Below are 22,798 nucleotides of genomic sequence, written 5' to 3' on the forward strand. Positions count from 1 at the left end.
TTCTGCATATCTTTGCCAACATTTGTTATTGTCTATCTTTTTGATGTGGGTGTAAAGTGGCATCTCATCGTGGTTTTGATTTGCATTTCCCTGATGACTAAAGATGTTGAGCTTCATTTCGTGTGTTTACTGGTCATTTATATAGCTTCTTTGGTGAAATAATGTCTATTCTAATCCATTGCCCAGTTTTTAATTGGGTTGTCTTTTTATTGTAGAGATGTAATCTTTTTAAGAATACTTTTGTAAGCTCTCTTGGATTCTTTGAAGGTAGCATTGAGAGAGAAATATATCTACATAAAAAGGGTCAGAGTTTATTTATATTTACCTTTTTTCAGAAATAAAACTTCCATTAGTTTGATATGTTTAAAGTGATATTCATACCCTATATCAACGTTTTAAAACACCATCCCACCAAACCACAAGTTCTACGTCTTTATGTCTAAATTTCAGACACTGAATAAACTGGTCATATCTTCCTAACTGGTCTTAGAGAAGGATTTGTGCTTTTTACTGCTTTGTCTTCTGCAGTCAATATATATTAAGCACTTTTAACAAGTAATAAAAACGACAAGGAAATTAAAATGATCTTTCTGTAAATCCAGATCTTTTTCTCTAAATGTGAACAGTCTCACAGAGAAATTACTCTGATGGTTGTAAAAAAATGTAGGTTGTCTATTCTACCAGCCAAACTTTCTTGCTAACTTCTCTAAACCAGTGTCAGTTTGGCTACTTACTAATCTAAAGCCCCATGTGCCTTTAACGAATGAATCAAAATGAAAAAATATCTTCTCTCGATGTTTTTTAATTATGGAAAAAAAGGGATAGTCAACTGATTGTTAACCTAGAATCTACACAAGTTCATAAATCACATTTTGATTACATTACATATCTGAGAGGAATTTACTGACACTACTGGTAGCTTCACATTTAAACATAACAATTCTTTTATTATCATTCTTTTTTAAGCTGTTTATTATCTGAGGGCTGAAATAGTTTTCCAAAGCACAACAAGCTGTAAATGGATCCACGGGCTATTAATTTGCAGTGCAGGGCACCACAGGGAAAAGCTCGTTAGGTGGGTTGCTGCAATTACAGGTGTTACATAACCATTCTCAGAGAACTCAGAATAAATCAGGATAACACCCATCTCTGGTACTCCTTCAGCATTCAAAGCTACAAGTGAGAAAAGTCCAAATCAGAGAAAAAGGCAAAAGGCAGAGAGGTCAAAACACCTTCACAGAAATTTAATGTGTTAAAAGGGAGAAGGATTCCTCCAATGAGAGGATATTACACTTCTCATCTGTGATAACGCAATTTCTCTATGCACAGGAAGGAATGGCCATCCATAGCCCTCTCAACACTACTTCCACATTTCAATCTCTTTTTCTTTGTTTGTTTGTTTGTTTGTTTTTGAGGAAGATTAGCCCTGAGCTAACATCTGCTGCCAATCCTCCTCTTTTTTTCTAAGACCGGTTCTGAGCTAACATCGCGCCCATCTTCCTCTACTTTATAGTGTGATGCCTACCATAGCATGGCTTCCCAAGCAGTGCCATGTCCGCATCCGGGATCGGAACCAGCGAATCCCGGGCCACCGAGAAGCGGAACATGCAAACTTAACCGCTGTGCCGCCAGGCCTGCCCCTCTCTTTTTCTTTTTGATTGAGGTGAAACATACATACATAGGTATGTGTCTACCCAACCAAGGTTTACCTTGTCCAGCACTCCTCCTGGCTCCCATGGGCCTCTTCTGAGTCCAGGGGGTACCCACCATGCTCACCTCTATCACACAGATTAGTTTTGCTCATATTCAATCTTTATACAAATGAAACTATATAGAATGTTCTCTTTTCTTCTGAGTTCTTTGATTCAACATTATGTCTATGAGACTCATCCATGCTGTAGTATTTACCAGTAGTTAGTTCCTTTTTTATTGCTATGCATAGTCCATTCTTTGAACATGTCACAATTTACCTACACATTCTACTGCTGATGGACATCTGGGTTGTTTCTAGCTTTTGGCTATAATGATAAAGCTGCTGCAAACATTCTTATAGATATTTTTTGGTAGGCCTATGCACTCATTTCTCTTGAGGATGTTCCCAGGAGCATTACTGGGATACACTGGTATGTTTAGCTTTAGGAAACATTGCCAAACCATTTTCCAAACTTTGGCTCAATTTATATTTCCACCAGCCATGAATGAGAGGCCCCGTCGCTTCACATCTCTTCAATACTTGGTATTGTCAGTCTTTATAATGTCAGTGCTTCTAACGTCAGCCTTTCTGGTAGAGTAAATCACCACATTTCAATTTGATGGGCATAATTCTATTCAGGAACATAAAGTCATGCAAAGGGCACTATTTGTAAAAACAAAATGGGGCTCTGCATTCTGTAGACCTGGATCCCATCATTATCCTGGCAAGTGTGGGGAAGGCCCACATTCCAAGTGCTTGCTCAGTCCCTGGGGCCAGGAGGAAGTCCTGAAGTCTCTCTTCCTGAAAGAACTTCTGGGCCGCATCCATTGGTGGGGTGCCGGGAGTACATTCAGAGCCTGCATATTTTCACATTTCTCAGAGCTCAAAGTCCAAGGGCGCCACAGCCAAGTTTCCATTCAGTTTAAAACTGCTCAAGCGCTTTGTCCCCAGACTTCCAGGACACAAAGCGGGACTCCTTCACTCATTACATTTTGCGTTTGATTCTCTTCCTGTCCTCATTAAATTCCCTGAGTCAACAGAGTTTACTAGAAGCAACTTTTATCTTTCCCTTTGGAAGAGCCATATCACGACTGGCTCCATAAGCAGGTCCACTGTGAAACGCCAGTGAAATTCCTTAGTTCTATTTTAAGATTTAAACAATGTTGCTGAATCAAAATAATGTTTAAAAGTCTGCCCAAGTGATGTTGTAAAACATGCCCCCCCCCCCCAAAAAAAAAACAGGCAGAGAAAAATGGAGGGTTTGCATTCTCCACCATCAAAACGGAAGATTTCTGTCCTAAAACCATTTTGAAAATAAATCAGAAAATTTTTTAAATTGTGAAGATTTTTTATGTTGATGAAATGAAGTGTTGGAACAACCAAGCGTGTCTGTGGGACAAAAACGGTCCTCTTGGGGCTGGCCCCATGGCTGAGTGGTTAAGTTCGCGTGCCCCACTGCAGGCGGCCCAGTGTTTCGTTGGTTCGAATCCTGGGCGCGGACATGGCACTGCTCATCAAACCACGCTGAGGCAGCGTCCCACATGCCCCAACTAGAAGGACCCACAACGAAGAAGATACAACTACGTCCTGGGGGGCTTTGGGGAGAAAAAGGAAAAAAATAAAATCTTTAAAAAAAAAAAAACGGTCCTCTTGAGGAAATAGGGAGGGTATTTACTCTCCTTGGTCCCAGTACTAAAAAGATGCCTGTCTCCATTAATCTAGTTCATCGGATAATTGCTCAACTCTCTGTTCTCCAGCTCTAAAGGGAGAAGGATGAGAGAAATAAGCTAACTGTGATAGTTAATATTTTGCGATGGCAGAGGGAGAAGAGACGGGTTTAAGTGCTCAATGCCACTCCAGGAAGAGCAAATTCCAGACCATCCTCTATGCATGGATTTATTGGGCAATTTAGGTAGCCACCCTCCAGAGAATTGCTGTCACTGGGAGAAGGTACTTAAAGGGCCATGTTCATCGCCCGGGAACACAGGGACCGCGGGAGAATTTCGGGTTGCTATTTTCACGGAGACATTTGTTTCCAAACAAAGGGCTCTCTGCCAGCTATTTTAGAAGCACTTGCATATTTATTCAGCCAACTCTGTGTTGGGGATTGTCTTTGGGCGCTGAGGTTTTATCAATGTCTATTTAAAGCAGAATGAAAAAATAGCTCAAGATGAAAACATAGTGTATTTCCAGGCTAGAACGTGAGATGCTTCCTATTCTTACAGGGCCCATATCTGGTTTCTCCCTCTCTCCCTCTCTGAAACTGCCACCTGTCTCACAATCTTCAGTGTATCTTAGTTTAATTGCTGCTGTTTTCTTTTTAGTGGTGCATAAAATAATAGTGCGCCTTAACAAATTATAGATTTGATGAAATATGGTGTGTCTGTGCGTACAGTTTTGAGAGAAAGCAAATCTCCTCTGTTAGGACCTGTTTATAAGCTCCATCTGGTTACATTCACCACGGAACGAACAACGCTGAGACTTCATGTCATGAAAGGGGTAACGCGCTCCTATTCACATGGTGCAAATTAGGGAAGGAGGCAAAATGGTGACAAAGGTAAAAACAGGCTCATTATATCAATATATTAATTCAAATCTCTAACTCATGGAAAGGTCAGACGAAAGTTCCTGATTCAGAATCTCTACTCCTCAAGTCCTCTTTCCCTCTGGTCCAACTGAGAAATATCTATTAAGTAGAAGGCAATGGGCTTACTGGGTTGAGGACTCAAAAAAGAATGAGATTCCATACCTGCCCTCAAGATGTTCAAAGCCAGTGAGGAGAACATCTCTATGTTCCTCTCTCTCTTTCTCTCTCTCTCTCACACACACACAACCTCCTACCTCCTGGACTCAAAAACAAGTTTGACTTTCAAAGTCATCCAGTAAAGGCGCCACTAACATGTCACACTGGGGTGACCCTCATGTGCTCCCTGCCGTTAGAGAAGTGTGTGTGTGTTTAGGAGGGAGGCAGCTTGAAGCATGAGCAGGAGGGAGAGGAGGGGATGGGCATCACAGGCAGACAGAACAGCATTAGCTCCAAGTGTATCAGCGGGGGCAGAGCCCTGCGCAGCTGGCTCAGCCTGCCCCAACCTGCCCCAGCCTGCCCAGGACACTGACCTCCTGTCATGCTTCCCACAATGCCCCATGCAGTAGCCGCCACTGACCACTGAGCAGGCCCATATCATGTGATGCAGCCTCGGGTGGTGCATGCTGTTCTGTCTGCCTGTGGCAGAGTCAAGTAGCTGCAACAAACACTTGAATGGCCTGCAAAGGGTAAAACATGTACTGTCTGGCTATCTAAGAAACAGTTTGCACACCCCTGAAAATAAATACAATTTAGTCTTAACTAGGTACAGATGCCTGTCCTCTCTCTGTTAAAAAGAGAGACTAGGCACCAGCCCAGTGGTGTAGCAGTTAAGTTCATGTGCTCTGCTTCAGCAGCCTGGGGTTCATAGGTTTGTGTCCCAGGCACAGACCTACACACTGCTCATCAAGCCATGCTGTGGCAGCATCCCACATATAAAAGAGAGGAATATTGGCACAGATGTGAGCTCAGCGACAATCTTCCTCAAGGAAAAAGAGGAAGATTGGCAACAGATGTTAGTTCAGGGCCAATCTTCCTCACCAAAAAGAAAAAGAGGGATTACCAAAGATTCAAGAGCTATTAATTAAGGTCGTTCTGGCATCAAACTGAGATTTTCTCATTGGTAATAAAAAGACTGAATGAATATTGAAAAGGGAATAACTTTATCACTGTATGATTTGATATTATCCCATGCTAAATTCAATACTCCCTAAAATTATGTTTCACACTACTGTGTGCAGAGTTTACACTTGGGGAAAGATTGTATCAAACTAGGACCTATATCAAATCAAATCATACATGTAAATGACAGACTATGTGATTCGGGAGCAAAGATGAGTGAAGATACTGAAAACTCTGTAGCGTTAAATGCACACAGAACTCTACTGTGTCTATATCGAGAATTAGGATCCACAGGTTGAAGCCAGCAGTGTGACTTTAGGCAGGTCTCTTCGCCTCTCTGAACCTCAGGACACTGAGGATCAGAATACTATTCCTGTCCTCCCTGCCCCATGGGATGGTCCGAAGTCTTGGGAGACTCTGTGGTTGATAAAGCACTTTGTGACCATCAGCTCTCGTATTGTCACCACGTCCTCCCAGCCCTCCTCCCCGACGGCTGACCACAAAAGCAGTGCTGGTGAAGAGGCCAAAGGGTGACAAGATTTGGTTAGGATAGGGGAGGAGATGATGGATCCAGGGGAAAGGCAGGTCACAGAGTTCCAAATAAAGGATGAGGAGAGATGGAAGATGCCAAATGGGCAACGAAAGGAGGATGCTGGGAGGGAAGGAGATTTTGCATCCTTGGTGATTCAGCACGGGTTTGGCTCTGCCCAGGAGACCCAGATGGCCTCACCTTGAACTGACTCATGTAGGAGGGAGGCCAGGCATCCTTTCCAACACCCCAGTTCGGTTTTCCCCATGGAGTTGGGTTCCACGATACCAGGATCCTGTCCCATTCTCTGATTACACATGTCCAGTATCTCTGGGCAAATGAGCCATCTGCCTCCTGGTTTACAGTAGCCGAGAAAGGTGGATATTTATTTTGGAAACTATGCCTGCAAGCTTTATTTTGAATGCTGCGACATAATATTTGCGGTTGTACATCTACACTGTGGCGTTATTAACAATTCAGAAGAAACAGAGCCTCTGCCCTTCATATTTCTCCTGAAGAAGGACTAAGGCTGATGTTATTCAAATAAAACCAGCTGTGGCAGCAGCACCAGCAGCACGGAACGGAGCCTGTGTCACCACCCGAGGAAGAACCTGAGAGAACAGCTAGCACTTATTTAGCACCTACTGTGTGCCAAGCACGGTGCTAAATGCATTATCGTTATGAGGTCCAATGCCCAAATCCAGCAAGGTTGCCATGATAATCTCCATGTTGTAGGTCAGCTGGTTCCACCAAAGCGAAATCACACATCTTGCTCAAGATGAGATAGCTAGAGGGTGGGGACGGATCTGAACCCAGCCCAGGCTAATTCCTTTGTTCCTTCCTCTGCCTGGTCCTGCTTGGAATGGAAATTTCTCCTTTTTCTAAGGTGAGAATGTGCTCCAGGAGACAAGCTTTGGGAGAAATGTGTTAGTAAAGCTGAAGGAATTTTAATACTTCCTTTGCAGTCTGAGTGTTAATGGGCTTCAAGTCCCACAGTGGCACTGACGTCACTGGGCAGCCAGTGCCCAAACAGAATTTGTTTTTTATCTCCTGGACAGATGCAGGAAAACATTAACATTTGGCAAGTGGAAAGGGGCAGCAGATTTTATTTTCCAGCTTCCATGACATTTTTAGACAGAAAAATATGAAGTTCCCAGCCTTTCCTTCACTTTTGGGGCGCTCTTTGGGGATTTGTGTGCAGTGGGGTAGCAGGAGAAGGTGGGGGGGGGGTTCATGCTGTATTTCTGTGGAACAGAACAAAATGATCACAGCGAACCCTGGAAACGTGCTAACAGGCGAGGATGTAACATGGGAACAAATGAAGAAATAAACTAAAATTAGAAAGACATTAAGTGCCCTGATGATGATTTTTATGTAATTTTCCAAGTACACAGGGCAACCTACAATATGAATCTCCTCGTTATATTAAGCCAGTAAAATCCAGTCATAGAACCAGTGAGCACATCAATATAATTTGTGCAGCAACAAAAGTGATTTTAACTGAGGTTAAGTGCCTTTAATCCAGAAGGTTTGTTTTAATGTAAGTTTAACACTAAAGGAGAAATGAAAGAAACATAGACTAAAACCTCTCATGGAAGTATCTAAGTGTCTGTACACAACACATTTATTCCATCCAGTCGACCCAGGGGGACGTTCATGTCTAAAGGATAAATCGGAATTTAGAGACTTTATAAAAAGCTGTTTTTAAGCTCAACACGCCCCAAATGAGAAGGTTTCAATGAGTGCTTAGGGACTCTTAAATTCAGAGATTATTCCATTGCTCTATTCTACAAACACACTTATGAAACTGTCATGGAAAAAAATGCTGTGAAATAAACACTAAACAGCATTCTCAAACAAAATCAAAGACATGTTTTGCTTACCACTCAGAAGCACGCACCACATCAACATAAGCTCAAAGAGCAATATAAAGAGGTTCCTTTGTGAATTAATGCCAGTGGTTTTCAGACAGGAAAACAGAATGGGGGTGGTAGCCACAGTACCTTCCCAAGTGTGTTTGTTACAGACACTCAGTGGTGGGGATCCCATCTTGAAGCCCAGAGGCCCACGGGAACCTGGTCAAATGTTAGAAGCATCCAGAGTCCACTACTTTCTCTTCATCACAGCACACATGTCTTGATTCTGGCCTTATTCTCATCTTCTATTTTCCTTTTGGCCTCCTGACCCCAGTGTCTAGCCTATCTGTGGATCCCCTCCTTTTGTCAGTGAGTAACTTGGCAGCCAAGGTTTGGCAAAAGTGAGCCACAAATCCCACCATTTCTCCATTTTAGCCTCTCCAACTTAACTGGGCTTTCGCCATGCACAGCTATAAAAGATGCCTGCTCAGTTCAACCATTTTTGACAGCAAACACATTAGAAGATCTAATGTCTTTCAGGGGAGGGAATTGGTAAGAGGAAGCAGCCGGAAGAAACGCTGTTGTCTAAGCAGAATTAAAAGCATCAGTTCTCACATCATGCCTGGGCTGTCAGTCAATACTAATGATCCTCTTATCCAGGTAGAAAACACAACCCCAAAGAAGTTGAACAACTTGTTCTGGGCAAGCAGCAGATAAGCAAATGACGAACAGTTGAATGGATGCATACCCAGAATTGTTCTGTGTCTGACAACTTTTCAGAAAGTACAGCTAGGGAGATGCTGGATTTGATTGTCTTTGAAGACAGCCACAATTAACCACTTGAGCAATCTAACCTCATTGAGCAGAGCATCACGCTAACTTCTGGGGCTACAAGGTGAGGAAGACAAGATGCTTGCCTTTTAGGAGTTTACAATGAAGCCGGGGAGCCTCACTGGGGTGTGACGAATCACGTTATAATAAAGTTTGTGGTTTATGGAGGTCAGTTCAAAGCACAGGAACACAGGGGGAAGAATGAATAACTGCCTAGAGAGTGGTGTGGCGTTCAAGGGAGGGTTCAAAGAGGAAGTGACATTTCAGCAGGCTCCGCTGAAGGAGAAGAAGGTAGAAACCCAATTCCAGGGCATAGCCACTGCAGAAACATGGAGGTCAGAGGCTGGAGGGTCAGCGTGGTCCAGTATGGCTGGACGCTGGGGTGTCTATTGGTAGGAGATGAGAGTAGGAGCTGGAGATGAGATCACAGAGCAGCCATAAGGGGCATACTTGGCCACTGGGTGAGCCACTGAAACCAGAAGTAGCAAACTATGTCCTTTGGGTCAAACCCAGCCCTTCACTGGTTTTTGTAAATAAAGTTTTATTGGAACACATCCATACTTATTTGTTTGTATATCTCCTATGGTTGCTTTTGTGCTACAGCAGAGTTGAGTGATTGAGACAGAGATCACATGGCCCGTAAAGCCAAAAATACTTTCTATTTGGCTCTTTTAAAAAAGTTTGCTGATCCCTGGCTTAAAGATTTGAACTACTCATTTGAGTTTCCGTAACTGACTCAAAGGCATACGGCCGGGCTTTCTACACTCCTACGGTTTCTCAGCAGCATCGTCTTAAATCTCCTTTCCCATCATGGACAATTAGTTGTTTATCTGCATCATAAGCTTGTCCAGACGTCTCTTTCACAATCCCAAATTTTATGTCTTCATTTATTGTTTCTCTTTTTTATTTCTTGTTTTTATTTTAGGGCTTTGCCGCATACTTTCCTTTGCCGACATTGTTACTAGCCTCCCACCCCACCAGCAGAAGCTCATCACTCAACTTCGAGTCATCTTGCTTCCTTTGCCTCCTTCCCAAGTTCTTCATAAATTTCTCTACCATTTTTAGAATGCTGCTGAAAATCGATTTTTTTCACTCGCTGTTGCTGCTTTCAAATTCCATGCTCTGACAAATAGCTACGCCTCTGCAAAAAGGCTCCCCTACTTGTACAAAGCCCTTGGAAAATATAAGGTATACCCACCAGCATTTACACAACAGAAAAACGAAGAAATAATCTTGCTTTTCTGATGGGCCACACTAAAGGATTTCTTTTACTAGTAAATCTTGTTATACATTGAAAACCAAATTCCATCTATAAAAATTAAATTTGCACATGATTTTCTATGGGGCACATCTCTAATATAGAGCAAGGAGTGTGATCATTGTTTTATTAACCACCGGCAATAAAGTAGAGTGGAAAGGGAACTCAGAGTTTTAAAGCCGCTTTTTATGGCATGCAGTATATTACTAACTACCTGGGTCCAAATCCCAGCAGGTCCCCTTACTGTTACCCTGAGTAAGTTAATCAACCTCTCTGTGCCTCAGCTTCCATATCTGCCCCCTAAAAATGGGGAGACAGAGATTATAACTGACATATCTCATAGGGCTGTTGTGAGGATCAAATGGGATAAAATAGGGGTTAATGTAGTGCCTGGTACGTAGAAAACACCCCGTCTATGATAGCTAATACTATAATATGATTCTTAGGTTTCTTTCTCTCTTTCTTTTCCCCACAGCATGAACAATAAGATGAATGTACTGGAAACAGCACTGTGGGACTTGACCTATCATCGTGGACATAGGTACTTTTGGCCTCCTGTCTTCTGATGCCCTCCTGAGGAACACTTCTTCCCACATTCCTGGTCCATGCAGTTTGGGTGGGGTCAACCTCAATCCTGGCACATGATTCAGACCTAGCCAATCAGAGTGTGCTACCTCCCCTCCAAAAGCAATGTGTTCATAGATGGGGCAAGATCCATGTTAGGCCAGTGTGAATCATTCTCTAGGCACTGATGGAAAGATCGGGGTCTAAGCCTCTCTCTTTTTGCTGGGTAAACTATTGGCCTGGAGCTGTTGGTAGCCATCTTTATTAGCCATAGGGAAAATCTTTCAGGGAACAAAAGCAATGCTTTTGTAAAAAACAGCTGTGAGAGACAAGCAGGAACAATGCCCTGAAAACAAACATGAGTCTTGGATCCAGCTGTGTTCCTCTGGACTGTGCTGATTTTTAGCATATGTCAGTTTGAGCTTCGTTTTCTGTCACTTGCATCCAAAGAGTTGACACATACTAATGAGTTGACATGACCTATGCCTAGAATTGAATGCAAATCTTGCTACCCTTGGTATTACAGAGAAAGCATGGCAAGGAGGGGTGGCAGACTTGAATTGTAATCTTGGTCTTTAGCCAGTTGGGGATTGCTGGGAAGACCGTTTCATCTTTCTGGGTCCTAGTGTACTTGTGTGTCAAATGAGAGAGGTGAGTGAAAATTAATCTCTAAGATCTCTTTTCAGTTCTAACATTCTATGAGTCCCTGTTATTCTTGGGTTCGTTTCAGTTGCGTATACTGGGGTATAATTGGTTACTGATTCTCATATTTTCCTACTTCCTTCTGTTTCAACTTTAAAAATATTCCATTAGACTCCAAGTGTTTATTTCTTCCCCTTCAATTTCCTTCTAAAGAAAATATATTTATTTTTGTATACTTGGGCATAATGATCCTATTTGCTTCCCATTTCTATATTTTTCAATCTAATTAAGGTGATAAGTTCCTTGAGGGTTGAAACTAGAGTTTTCCTGTGGGTGTAAACATTATTTTTTTTAATTGCCAACCAAGCTGCCAGTTTTTACAGAGCAGCAGGATATGGGTTTTAAGTACTGTAAGCAGGAAATGGGTCTCCAGCCCACACAAAATAAATGCAAAAGTACTGATTTTCCCTGAGTCCACATCTGGCTTACTCATTTATAATTCTGGCCTGAACCGAAATTCTCCCTCAGAACTACAGTGTGACATCCACGTCTACGGACTGTCAGCCCAAAAGTGGAGCGTTAGGTGATCACCCTATGAGTCTCACCTATACATCTAAATAATCTGGCTATTTCAGGTCAACATCCTGCTTTTCTCTTCAGTGGTAGGATCTGGGGCCTGAGCTAAGTGAATATTAGCTTCATATCTTCACATTCATTGATTTTAAGTAATTCAATAGGGCTAAAGTTTAGAGGGATCAAAGGGAACTGGCTGAAATGTGGTCAATTGGCCCATCATCTGCAGATATAATGTCCAGAGGAAAAAGACCCTCCCAGAAGGGATGGCACATGCAGGATGCTTCCCTGTCTGATGACCCAGTCCACTCTTGTTCATCAGGACCCTAATTATGAACCAGACCCCAATCCAACTGCCTTAATGGGTACTTCTTGGCAAATATAATAAAAGGATCGGGAGGCAGAGGTTTAGGGTCGGTTGGTTTAGCAATTCAATGATGCCATTCAGGGCCTGATTTCTGTCCATTTTCCACTCTTCTATCCTCAGGGCCTGCTTTGTCCTACAGTTGACTCCCCTTGAGGTTAGAGGCTCACTACCAGGGGTCCTTGGGGCTACTTGCTTCCTGACTCATGTGCATTGGAAGGGAGGGCACTTCTGTCCCAATCGTCTAAGTATGACTCTTTTGTTTTGTTTGGCAATTTTATTTTGATAAAATTTCAAATTTGCTTAAAAGCTGCAAGAAAAGTACAAAGAATTCCTGTATACTCTTCATCAGATTCACAATTCTTAATTTTTTGCCACATTTTCTTTCTCTCTCCCGTTCCACACACACATATATTTTGAACCATGGGGAGCTAGCTGCAGATATAAAGAGCAAGAACGTTCTCTTATATAACAATAGTGCAATGATCAAAGTCAAGAAAGTAAAACTTGATACAATGCTATCTGCTGATCTACAGTCCATAATCAAATTTCACCAACTGTCCCAATAATGTCCTTTATAGCTATTTTCCCTCTGATCCAGGATCCAGTCAGGATTACGCCCTGGATTTAGTTGTCATGTCGCTTTTAATCTGCCGCAGTTCCTCAGCCTACATTTGTCTCTCATAATATTGGCATTTTGGAAGGAGACTGGCTAGTTCTGCTTTTTTTTTTTTTAATTGGGTTATTTGCTTTTTTATTATTGATTTTTCAGAGGTTTTATGCAGTCCAGACACAAGTCCCTTATCAGATATGTGATTTGTAAATATTTTGTCCTAGTCTGTGGCTTGTCTTTTCGTTAACTTCAGTGTCTTTTGAAGAGCAGATGTTTTCAATTTTGATGATGTCTAATTTATCACTTTTTTCTTTTATGGATCATAAGCATGAGTGTTGAATTCATTCTCACTGGACTCGCCTAGGTTACATGTTCACACCATGAACCAACGACTGTGGCTGGGACACTGAATATTCTGATTGGCTTGAGTCAACTGAGTTGATCCCAAACCTGAAGTTCTCCCTGAAGTGTAGAAATCTAAGAGGTGGAAAAGCAAATTAGGCTCTGGGTATAGTTAAGAAAGGAGAAGGCATAGGATGGATGCTGGGCAGGCCACCACAAAACATCCCCGAGTAGTAGCTCCCAGCAGAGAGCCAGTCTGCCAGCTGGATGGCCTCAGACCAATGCTGCTTGGCTATGGGGCTTTCCCTCCTCAGTCTTCCCCACAATGGCCATGTTTCCCAGTTCCAAAACCCAAGAGCCCTTGACCTTAACATAAGTCTTCAAACCCCACTGTAGGATTGTGGTTGAGGTGCCTGGCTTTTCTTAGAGAGCAGTGGCCATGACTCAAGCATCTCCAGAGTCCCTTCATTCACAGCACCTGGCCCAGTGTCCCACTCACAGTTTGACTTCACCAAATCCCGGAGTGATGGGATGAATGAAGAGGTAGCAATCCCATTAAATGCTTCACCTGGCACGCATCCCTACATCTTCCTTAGGCCTGTCTGGGCCAAGCCACTTGCTTGTCACTTTCTCATTCCCAACATTTGAAAGCACCAAAAAGAGAATGTAAGTAAGAAGTTTTTTGTGGTGTATATACTCTGCCTCTATTAAAGCATGTATACTTCGAATCCCCATCAACAGGTGTTAAGGGACCACTAATTTTTAATTCATTAATGTTCTCTTTTGCCTTCATAAAGTGTATAATCGTTTGGAGGAGGGGGTGGCTGGGAGGAAAAAAGCTAAATCAAGTTTGGAAAAAGGCCAACGTACCAAATTTTTAATTGTTTCTTCCACAACAAAAGTTTTATGCTTCCCCTCCTCTAAAAAGGGGCAAATTATCACTACTGTTAATATTCATGTCTCTTGTCTCATTTTATTCTCACCAATATAGGCAAAACTCTTTATTCTCATTGTCAAGATGGGGAAATGGAGTCTCTGAGCAGCTATGCGATATGCTTGAGTTATTCATGTCTCTAAAATACACAGTGAGTTAGTAACTGCTCTGGAATACAAACCCGCCATCCACGACAACCAACTCCTGCCTTTTCACCAAGTGCCACTCAAGTTTTATCTGAAAATCCCACAGTTATTCTATTTTCACGACATCTCTGTTTCCACCTACCCTTGGCAATCTATCATTAGTGTCATGTCTGAATTCCACATGTTGACGTCCTCCACAACTTGATTTTGGAAGCTGAGCAAACCATATTTATAGATAAGGCAAAGGGGAAAAAATTTTTTTCAGACTCCACTTACATTCTTTGGACATTCCCACTTCAAAGCACTTCTGGAGTCGACAGTACTGGCATCGATTCCTGGTGACTTTATTAATAACACAGTTCTTATCTCGGTGACAAGTGTAAATCATGTTCTTCTGAATACTTCTGCGGAAAAACCCCTGCAAGCAAGCAAGAGGATGAGAAAACTAAGTAAAACTACTGAGCTTCATGAGAAATCAAAGCCAACCTTATCAATGCATTGATTGCTCGTTCTGAGTAATGAAGTGACGGCAGCAGCGAAGTTAACTTATTTAAGCCTTAAAAATCCTCGTGAAATATTAATAGTCAGCTCTCCCTTCATGGCAAACCAGAAAGCTCCTGTTAATCAAAACTAGGCATGAGCATTATTATCTTGCTAAAGGAAAATTAATCCCCAGCTGATTCACTTGGAAAACATAATGCAGATTTGGGTTCCCTCCAGATAGGCTTAGCTTCATAAGCAGCTCCCTTGCTGGCCAGACTCTCTGCAGGTGAGTCCACTATCAAGAAACTCATTATAAGAGAAGCCACCTTTGCAAAAGAAATGACTTGATTCATGAAAGAATTAGGTCTTTTCAAAAGAGTCTTCTCTGAATTCTTTTACATATTTAACTCCTGTTACAATAGTTAAAATATGATTTAATTTACCAAGTCTTTAGAAAAAAAAATCCTACCCAGGAAACAAGGCAGAAAAATGACAGGCTGCCCATTTAATGGCATATTCGAGCTGTGCTGTCCAATATAATAGCCACTAATCACATGACTATTTAAATCAAAATTAATTAAAATTAAATAGACGTAAAAATTCAATTCCCCATTTGCACTAACCACATTTCAAACGTTCAATAGCCACATGTGGCCAGTGGCTACCACAATGGACAGCATACATACAGAATATTTTCATCATTCCAGAAAGTTCTACTGGGCAGCGTTGTGCTATAGCATTGACTGACAAGCTTACCTAAGAGTCATCTAACGCTCTTGGGAAACGTAACTTTGAGTTACTATTTACTATTGATTGGACTCAGACTCTGCAAAAATTGTAGAAGACTGGTAAATTACAAATAATATTTGTCTAGTATAGGTGTGCAAAGGATTTCTGCCTGGTTGAAATATAACCCCAAAGATTATTGTTTTATTGCCTTGTAGGACATTAACTAGTTTTGTATTTAACTTTGCAATCTTATTTCAGCATTCTTTTTTCCTTTCACCACATGTATGTACGCATGTGTGTATGTATGTATCTAGCCAGCTACCCACCTACCTACCCACCCACCCATCCATCCTACATACCTACCCATATATTTTTCTCATATCCTCCTTTGAAACAGCTTTGTTACCCTAGTGGTTCCCTCATTAATGAGTTAAATAAGTCTTCAACATGTGCTTACTGAATATTTGAATGAGTTATTGCTTTTTTTAACACTTTGAAAATTATATTTTGACAAAAGAGGCAATTTATCCTGATTTTTGCGAAACACTGGTAAAATAAAGCAGGCTTTAGGTTCCACAAGCACAGTATCCCGACCTTCTCTTTGTCCTCCCCGTTTCTATCACACAGCTTTACAGACAACGGATATTCTAGCGATGCTTGTTAAATACACAGATGAATGAATAGGGAGTGAAGGGTGTACCTGCTGTCTTTTCTCCCTTTTACTGCCCAACAAAAATCTCTATGTTGCTATGAATATTAAAAGCAAGGAGTTTTACATTATCAACTGAGATGTGACTTTTACCTACATTAGAAACAATTCTCTTGAATCTAAGAAACACACGACCAAATGTGTTGAACAGCAAATAAGACTCACCATCTGAGTTCAACTTTCCCTGTAGTACATTAACACTCCAGGAGCCAGAACTAAAAACATGCAAAGCGAAAGCACATTAGCAAAGGAAGCTCATGTAACACACATTGTTTAGGATATTTACGTGGGCACCCTAGGATTTTAATGTCTAAATAAACATATTTTTACTGGCATGATTCAACTGTAAACGCCTGGAAATCTGGTTTAAGGGTGCATCTCCTGTCACATCCCAGACATACACATCTTCTAAGAAAACGCAGTTTATTTTTATACCTCTGGAGCTACAAATATGCTCAGAATCTAAAATAACAGGTTACAAATACTCTTAAGCCCTAACAGAATCTGTGCAGAGTGGTCACCTCAAAATACATCTCTTCCTGCAAAAAACACCTACAGGACACTTTTGGCTGCCAGATGTACAAACTCAATTTACAGAAACTTCATAGCTCTCTTGGCAAAAACCACGGACACGATGGAAGATACAGTCTTTCTCACATGTGTGAAGCAAGGGAGGTATGGACAGAGGTGACCTCCTTGATTTATTAAAAACCGAATATTCAGATCAGCAAATTCTTAGTGAGTGACTGTGGAGGAGAGAAAAACAATCTCATGATGCTCAAATGAAAGAAGAAACCAGAATGACAGAACTTTATATGTCACTAATTATCTAGTCAGTGTGGTTCAGTATCAACGACAGCAGAAACTAAATAGGACTTCTTAGTTTTCCAAATCAGATTTTCAGCTAGATTTCAGGAGAAGGTCTAAGTTTCAGTAAATCATTTCCACCATGGTAGAATACTTGCTGACTAAAACATATGCTGTGAGGTATTTTTATACATGGGTTGGGTAAACAGAAATGCTCTCTGAGGCCAAAGAGAGGTTTATATTGTACAAATCCTCTTTCTCCCCAGTAGATATAGAAAACTTGCTTCCTCATACACCACTGCTTTGAGGACCTAGCGTGTATATGCATGCATGTGCATGTATGTATGTGTGGTGTGTGTGTGTGTGTCTGCGTGTGTGTGTGTGTGAGAGTCTTGCATCATAGGCCCATGCCACCAAAATTTTATTTACTTAATATTTTTATTTAGGTTGACTCTTCCTTTTATTTTTGACATTATTTAAAATGGAAACCTTTCATCTCTGGCTTAATTTGGAAAACTAGCACCACCTGTCAATATTAGAACACATTCACAAAATAAATAAAATGAAAGTCAAACAAAACAATAATCAGATGCTGTTTCACTCTCACTGGATACTGGACCTGCTAAAGGCTTGAAGCCCCAGGCCTCCTCACTCCTTGCTGAAAAGCGAGCTAAGCAAGCGTTGGAGACAGATCAACACTGATTTGAGACTTTCTCTTTGAGGAATTCAGAGAAAAATCAACAAGTTTCTCACTGTGTAATTTAATTGATTTAAAGCCATGAATCTGTCCCACTTAAAATTGGGAGCCTCACACTTTGGGAACAAAACTGTACCCCAAAACTGTCACATGCAAAAATGGGCTTTAGAAGTCCTGAGTTCAAGTGTGACAGTTCCTGAAGCCAGTAGATGGATAGAGACGCATCTGGAGGAGGAAAGACTGAAAAGCTGAGCGCATAGAGGAAGGATTTAGTCCCGTTTGCAGGAGCAAACCCAAGAAGAGGGAGGAGGTAGGAGGCAGTAGAGGAAGAGCCCTGGAGGGGAAGTCAAGGTGCTGAGTGGCAGCGTCTCATTATTACCAAATCACAAACCTAGGAGGCTGCGCTCTCTCAGCTCCTACGTGAGGGGCTGGGTGGCTTATTCCCAAGATCCTTTCCAGCTATAAATTTCCGGGATTCCAAGTGTGTCATCATCGCAGGGAGTGACAGGCTGGGATGGCTTCAGAGTGAGGATGAGGGAGCTTCAGTGAGGAAAGAAAATGGCCTAGGAGGAGGTGGTGTCTGAAGACTGAGGAAGGAGAGACCCTCTGCTTGTAATGGGCAATGACAGTAATTTCTTGGGACGCTCTTGGGGTTTAAATGACACCAACAAGAGGGCTTTCAGATGGCATTTACATTTATCTTGGAACTGAGTCATCACCACCTCTGTGAGGGACCCCAGGCAGATATCTGTGGCTGGATGGAAGCTGGGGTGCTTCAATAACTGGCCCATGGGCTAATGGCTCATGGCTGTACATTTCCTGGTCTGGTTTTCTGACACCAAATCTAGGGTTGCTGACACCATAATTTTACTCTTTCACTTTCCTGGAACATCTTTTTCTCAGTAAACCCAGAAAACTTCCATCAGGTCTTCAAGATGTATGTGACCTCATCAAGAAGCCGCCTTTGACTGACCCAAGCACACATGAATGCTTCCTCTTCTAGGAAACCTGGGTATTTTGCTTTTCCTTCTATATTACACCAATTTAAGTATCATATTTAAAGTATTAAACAATAGCACTGTCCACTCAGAGGTCACATGGGTGACATGGGAATGCCAGCTTGTGGCCAGTGGTCAGAGGCTCAGGGATCTGAATGGGCATGATGGATTTCCAAATTAGGGTGTCACAGTACCACCACCAAGTGTGACATCTTCCTTGCTGGGATCCAGGCCTCTCTGACAAGGGAAAAGGATGGGCATGAGGGCCGGCTCGCCAGAACTAAAGAGGGCAGTTTGGTGGGCTTCAAGGTGGTCTTGAGGCAGTGCTTAACATGGTTTTCCTGGAATCAAGACAGGGGGCTTAGGTAGGGGGAGAGAAAGATTCAAGGCAATGATTACTCAACAGCTGGTAGGAGAGTTTTTCAGTATTCCAACACCTAATAAAACTGTATTGGTACATATCAGCTGAATATCCCCAGGGCTAGGACAGAACCTGGCTCATGGTAGATATTCAATAAATAAATGTTGATTGAATGAATGAATGAATGATGAAGTCCTCAGCTATAGCCAGAGCCAGAGTGATAGTCCTGGATGTTTTAGATCTTAATTCCATAAAATATTCTTCAATAATAAAGTCTTCCTTGAGGATGATATTATTCGTACTTAAGAAACTAAACAACCAGATTTCTCTAAAGTTAGACAATCCACTGATTTGAGCTATAATCAGGTTAGTCGATTAGGACTTCTGTTGGTTAATCATGACTTCTGTTGTTTGTGACAGTCAAAGCCAATAACACAATTAGCACTCTAATTGCCTAGATCGAGAAGATAGATCTGCATCACAAACCAAATCAAGCATTGTCTAACCATGGATTTTTCAACCTTTCTTACCTCATGTTCTTCTATTTTTGCTATCAAAGAACTGGGTTCTTTGGTTGGGGTCCAACCAAAAAGGAAACAAAGCCACTCATATGGTAGAGAAGGCCACACACATCTTAGAGCTGTTTGGTTCCTGTCTTAGCAATAATCATGGAATGCCCGTATCGTCCTCAGATTACTTCTGTTCCCCCTTTGGGATATGAAGTACCATTGTTCTAACTAATCTTCTATTACCTATAGTGCAAAAACAATCCTAAATCAAAAGAAAAGATAACAGTCTCTTTTAAACCATTTTCCTATACCTAAATACCTAAAATTCATAATTCCCTTGGTAGACTAAATCCCAAATCTATAAAGGACATGGAGAACAGTAGCTCATTCCACTCCCTTCTTCAGATTTTGATATGAGAATAAATTGGGCCAATGTCCCACCTTTAATACTCTCCAATCGTTGATGTAATTCTTGTAACTTTTTCCATACATGGATCTTGTTTTACCTTCTAGTTTTTAGAAGTTATCACACATCATATTCTCCACCCTCTCCCAAAGAGGATGATTTTTGTTAGTTGAGATACTGACCTAGTGATTAAGAATTAGGCTTTAGCCTAGGTACATGTGGCTTTGAACTCCATCTCTGACATTTACTATCTAACTATTGAGTGAGTTACGCTAAAGCTTCAGTTTTCTCATCTGTAAAATGGGGATAATAAAAGTATCTACTTCATGGGATTACCAAGTATAGCCAATTAGGAAATCATATGAAGTGTTAGCACAATGCCCAGCACATAGTGAGTGCCCAATGAATGGGAGCTATTGTTATTGACAAAACCTCTTTTTCTCCAAAGCTTCCTTCTGGACAATTTCCAATATACATTTTGTATTTAAAATAAAGATTCCCAAATAGGATACAACACTCTTCTGAATCTCTAAACAATGTAGGCTATTGTGGGTAGACAACGTCATGATTCCAAAGGCCATCTCTATATTCATTCATGTATTGATTCATTCATTCAATGCCAATTAACTAGAGTAGATGTGGCAGGCTCTCTTGGGGCATACAAAGATATACAAGGCATGGTTCCTTTCCTTTCTCAATCTATCAGGAATGGTAAGTCAAATGAACACTATGTAGCAGATGCCACCAAACGGCGTGATGAGAACATTAATGGAAGCAGAAAGCAAAAAAGTGCCCAGTATAGTGCCTGGTAGGTACAGTAGCCACTCATAAAATATTTATTGAGCAAAGGCCGCAGGAACTCAAAGGAGTTGGAAGGGAGTCAGCACTTGATCTCAACTCTAATGACAGGGTAGGATTTGAAATGGCAAGCTTTCCCCCAAGGAATGGCCAGTGGTCCAGGCTGGTAGAGATGGGAGTGATGGGGGTGGACGTGGGGAGGGAGGGTTGTGAGAAAGAGAGAGAGAGAAAGACACAGTTGGAAAAGTGGGTTGATGTTCAGACTGGGGAAGATCTTGAAGGCCGTTCTAGACATTTACTGAGGAGGCACTCACTCTTGGGTGCAGGAGAGGCCTAGAGGGAGAATTATATTCTGCTAAGATTGTTCAGGAAGCTGTGAATCACTGACTTCATCATGCATTTATTTTACACATACTGAAGGAGATAGTGAGCTCTGAGTATCAACACAAATACCTAAAACCCTGAGCCTGCCCTCAGGTCTAGGCAGGAATGCAGCCCAAGAATCCCCGATTTCTGAAATAGCAGTGCAGCCTGCTGACTCATATTTAACCACAAAGTTGCTTGTGAGAATTCACACTGTGGTGTTTTGAATGGAAGTTGCTTTTTAGCCGTAGAGCCTTTTACATCATGTTTAAGATGTGTGGGGTGCATCACGATGGTCTGAAGAAAGGCACTAAGTAAAAACTTTCTTTTTTTTTTTAAAAAGACCACTTGGCACCATATTAGTCATAAGAAGCACCGGATCAGGAGAAATTCACCCAAAAAGTAGTGTGAGAAGCGCATCTGTTTGCACTGGGCTTTTGCAGAGTTAACTTCCATCCCTTGCAAAGTTCAAAAGGGTAATTTCTTCTTCCACAGTAAAGAGAAAGTGAGGTGTGTTACTTAAGTCATTTTTCCTCTGTCATTAGAAGGAAAAGATTTCAACCCCATCTCAATCTAAAAGGAACCAGGTAGTCACTCACCCCAGCCAGCAAGGCTGCGGCATGGCGGAGAGCAGCCCCAGGCCAGCCGAGAGCTGCAATTCCCACTTCCAGCTAGAAGCAACGACGCTGCCAGTGGGAGATGAGTGTGGAATAACTCCATCCCAGCTACTTTGGGAAACATGGTTTTCAGACCAGGAAACACGTTGCCTTAAACAAATAAGAAACAGCCTCCGGAGTAAGTGGAAGTCTATGCGTGACAATGTCTGAAAAGTTATTAATAGCAAGATCTGGGGGGAGAAAGAGAAAAGTGAAGACCTTTTCACCCCACTGAAAGACAATGGGTGAGAGGGAGGGAGAAAGTAGAAAAACAGCCTACTATTTTGATGACAAACAGAGAGTTTCCTCCTAAGCAGGGAGCATGGGTATGAACGAAAGGCAAAGAGCATTGAAGAAGTTAGGGAGGGAGCCACACTCCTGGGCCATGAAAAGGAAAATAGCATGAGATTCATAATCCAAGTGAAAAAGTTCAGCTGTCCCAAGGGGTAGAGCCTTAGAGTTATTTAAAAAAAAAAAAATCCCAGCCAGAATAAGGTCCCAGCGTTGCGCATTTAGTAAAGATGAGTAAATAACAACAGTGAATATAGGAGTGCTCTGATGTTTAAAAGCCATGGCTTCTGGAAGGTCCATTATTCCACAGCACCTCTTGCCTGCTAAGAGGGACCTGACCATGAATTTTAGGCCTTGCTGTCTCCTTTCAACTCCCCAGACCAGAAGCTTCTTTGGCACATCCACTCTTGTCTAGGTTAGAAAGGCAAGCCTATATTTTGAGAGATGCCTAGAAACATGGTTCTAAAGAAGGCAATGACTACAGATTTAGCAAAAACACTGTCTCTGTGAGAACTAATCTTTCTGGAAGAGTGTGATTATGGCATTTTCCTGGATTTTGTCAGGTGAACCCCTGAGAGCTCAACCTCTGTTGGACCCAGAGGCCAATGTTCTCAATCCTTTTAATCCCCAATTAATTAAAACTCCCTGGGAATACAAATGAAACGGCAGCCCATGTTCTTAACTGAGAACCTGAACTCACAACATCAGAGATCAAGGTCTGAACTTCCAAAGTTTTTGATGTCCTAGAAAGGGCAGCAAGCCAATGCATTCCGTTCACAACGTTCTTTATTTTAGAGGAAGATGATCTAGGAAGCAATGCTATTAGGTAATACAAACTGAAAACCAACAACAAGAAAACCAATAGTAAGAAGAGAGTCATCAGTTGGAGAAAACTTTTTTTTTTTTAAGATTTTATTTTTTTTCCCCCCAAAACCCCCAG

At 41.7% G+C, this 22,798-nt stretch overlaps 1 protein-coding gene across 3 annotated transcripts in view; it reads right to left on the reverse strand.

The window, feature by feature from the left end:
- Positions 1–22,798, reverse strand: part of RARB (retinoic acid receptor beta) — a 694,610-nt gene that overhangs the window by 84,494 nt on the left and 587,318 nt on the right. For all 3 annotated transcript variants that reach the window (XM_008518324.2, XM_008518325.2, XM_070577442.1), the window contains one exon: positions 14,328–14,469. In XM_008518324.2, coding sequence (XP_008516546.1) covers positions 14,328–14,469 — 142 coding nt within the window. The remainder of the gene's footprint in view (positions 1–14,327; positions 14,470–22,798) is intronic.

This window comes from Equus przewalskii, chromosome 15, assembly GCF_037783145.1.
Source record: "Equus przewalskii isolate Varuska chromosome 15, EquPr2, whole genome shotgun sequence".
Classification (NCBI taxonomy): domain Eukaryota; kingdom Metazoa; phylum Chordata; class Mammalia; order Perissodactyla; family Equidae; genus Equus; species Equus przewalskii.